This window comes from Petaurus breviceps, unplaced genomic scaffold, assembly GCF_028583685.1.
Source record: "Petaurus breviceps papuanus isolate PSGF00001 unplaced genomic scaffold, PetGlider_PUasm1.0 567, whole genome shotgun sequence".
Lineage (NCBI taxonomy): Eukaryota > Metazoa > Chordata > Mammalia > Diprotodontia > Petauridae > Petaurus > Petaurus breviceps.
In genome coordinates, this window is record NW_027186383.1 from 5211404 (window position 1) to 5214098 (window position 2695).

General features: G+C 46.1%; 1 protein-coding gene across 2 annotated transcripts in view; it reads right to left on the minus strand.

Annotated features, from left to right (window-relative positions):
- Window positions 1–112: 112 nt before the first annotated feature.
- ASB18 (ankyrin repeat and SOCS box containing 18) overlaps window positions 113–2695 on the minus strand; it is a 67213-nt gene continuing 64630 nt past the window's right edge. For both annotated transcript variants that reach the window (XM_069103051.1, XM_069103050.1), the window contains one exon: window positions 113–387. In XM_069103051.1, the coding sequence (XP_068959152.1) occupies window positions 202–387 (186 nt within the window). In that variant the 3' untranslated portion in view covers window positions 113–201. The remainder of the gene's footprint in view (window positions 388–2695) is intronic.

The following is a 2695-nucleotide window of genomic DNA, read 5'->3' on the forward strand; positions in this document are numbered from 1 at the left end:
TGTGTGTGTGTGTGTGTGTGTGTGTGTGTGTGTGTGTGTGTGTGTGACTTATCCTGGGCTGTCAGCCCATCTTGAAACTCCTGACCATGCCGGCGCTATGGCATCTCATGGGCTGTTGAACATGGGAAAGCAAGAGCTTGGAAATGAAGGTGATTTAACAGTAGATTTCTCAGCCTCAGTGGCCCTGATTCCTCTGACCATTCACAGCAACAAGTCCTCTGGCTCCAGCAGGAGATAATGCTGCACAGGGTCTGGGACAGGCAGTTGGGGAATGCAGGACCAGCACTTGCTGCCAAGGTGCTTGCGGATGACAGAGCGACACAGATGTTGCAGACACCTCGGGGTGTGAGATAGCATGAAGAGAGACTGGTAAAAAGGCTGATACATCTGGAAGGCAGAGGAGAGTCTTGGGTCAGGGCATGTTTGGGATCTGGTCAGGGAGGGAGGTTTCTAAGGTAGAATTAGATGGTCCTCAGTAGTATGTTTGTCAGACTGACTGCAGAACTCCTCATCACCTCATCTGCCTTCCCACCCTGGAGTTGCCTCTGCCCTGAGGTCGCTCCCCTGACTGGAGACCCAGACACAATTGCCATTTCCTGTGGGGTCCCAGCCTTGCTCACTTCACTCATAACTCATCTCCCTTTCCAGATTTCTGCACTGCCTCATTGGCTGCAGCCTTACACCGGTCCCTTCAAAGCTCCACTCCCCTTTCTCTGCTGTCTTCCCCCAGTGGGCTGTAAGCTCTGTAAGGGCAAAGACTGTCTTACTTGTCTGTGCTCCAGTGTTTCACACAATGCCTGGTACATAGTAAGTACTCAGTAATACTTAATTTAGCTAAAGGCTGTATGTATTCCTTAAGCAAAAGAAGCATGTCATTTTATGCATGCCTCCCTCTACAGAAATAGTATATGATGTTCAAAAATAGCTTGAAATAATATGAATTTCAAGATGGGACTCAGACCTCAGTCTCTGGACTCCCAAAGTCGAAAAGGTTTTCCAAACACTTGAGTCTTAGAGTTCCCTGCAAGGATCAAAAAAGTAGTCCTTTATGGTGGTGTTGATGAAAGGCAGCATGATGTATTTGATGGAGGATTTGGCTTTAGAATTACAGAGACCTGGGTGTAAATCCTGCTTCTGACACATACTTTTGAGCTGGAAGGGTCGGGGTCAATTGTCTGGCTCCATTTTACTCTGATACCTTTATCAGGTGAGACCGCATCTCAGCCAGCCAAAAGTGAGAAAAGTATGTGAACAAGTCTTGGGTACATCCTTTGAACCAATCAGTAAATCAAAGGCACTTGAATTAAATGCAACAGAAAGTTTGTTTGGATTGGTGAGAGTATGTGTTTCATATGCTCTGGTTATGTGACCCTAGGCAAGTCATTTATCTGCCCAGTGACCCAGATACCCCTTTAAAACTATAAGGTACAAGAGGTGCTGGCCTCTGTTGGTAGTAAGAGTTTCCTCATCTGGAAAGTGTTCTATACCAATGAGATCACAGGTCTGGTCTAAAATGTTGTTGGGGGGAGTGTAAAAATGTTGATAGTGACATAATGCTGAAAATGGCATTTGGATTTCTCAGAAAATCTGGGTGCAAATTTCAGCTCCAGTTGTGACTAGCTGTTTTGCCCTAGACAAGTAATTTCTCCTCCTCAGCCCTTATCTGTAAAATGGGGTCACCAAATCTTAGATTTAGAAGGGACTTTGTTGGCCATCTAATCCTATTCTGAGCTGAAAAAAGGAATTTAGCATACTTGTTAAATGGTCATCTAGCCTTTGACTGAACATTTCCAAAGGGGGGATCTTATACCTCTAGAGGCAGCCCATGGCCCCAGTGCCTTCAGAGGTGGCCCATGACCCTAGTGCCTCTAGAGGCAGCCTACAACAGTTTGGGACAGCTCTAATGGCTGGGTGTTTTGTCCTCATATCAAGTCTAAATATGCTTCTTTGTGCAGATTTGGCTCTAATCCTCTAGGAATTTTCTTCTCAGGTGAAGGTGAACACATCTTATCTCTCTTCTGTATGACCTGAAGATAGCTGACTTGTTCTGAGTCTTCGCTTCTCCAGGATAAACAATCACAGCTCCCAAACATTGTTTATAAAGCATCAAGTTTCTTCCTCATCTAGGTTGCCTTCCTCCAGACATTCCCCAGCTCATTAACAATCTTCCTAAGCTAGGGTGCCCAGAAATGGACACAGTACAAAAGGATAATGCCTGTTTAACTTACTCCAGTTCCTATAGGAGTACCACATAGGGATGATGTAATGCACTCCATAATTTTGTAGGTAAAAAAACTGAGGGCAAAAGAGAATGAAGACAGCAATAGAATCTATTTCCTAGGGCTGTTTTGAGCATCAAATGAGATGATCTGTGTAAAGCCCTTTGCAAACTTTAAAGTCCTATGTCAAATAGTAGTGGTGACAGTGGTGATGGTGGTGACGGTGGTGATGGTGGTGACAGTGATGACAGTGGTGATGGTGGTGGTGGTTGGTGATGGTGGTGGTGGTGACAGTGGTGACGGTGGTGGTGGTGATGGTGATGAAGGTGGTGGTGGTGACAGTGGTGGTGATGGTAACAGTGGTGGTGACAGTGGTGATGGTGGTGGTGGTGGTGGTGATGGTGGCGGTGGTGACGGTGACGGTGGTGACAGTGGTGATGGTGGTAACAGTGGTGACAGTGGTGATGGTGGTGGTG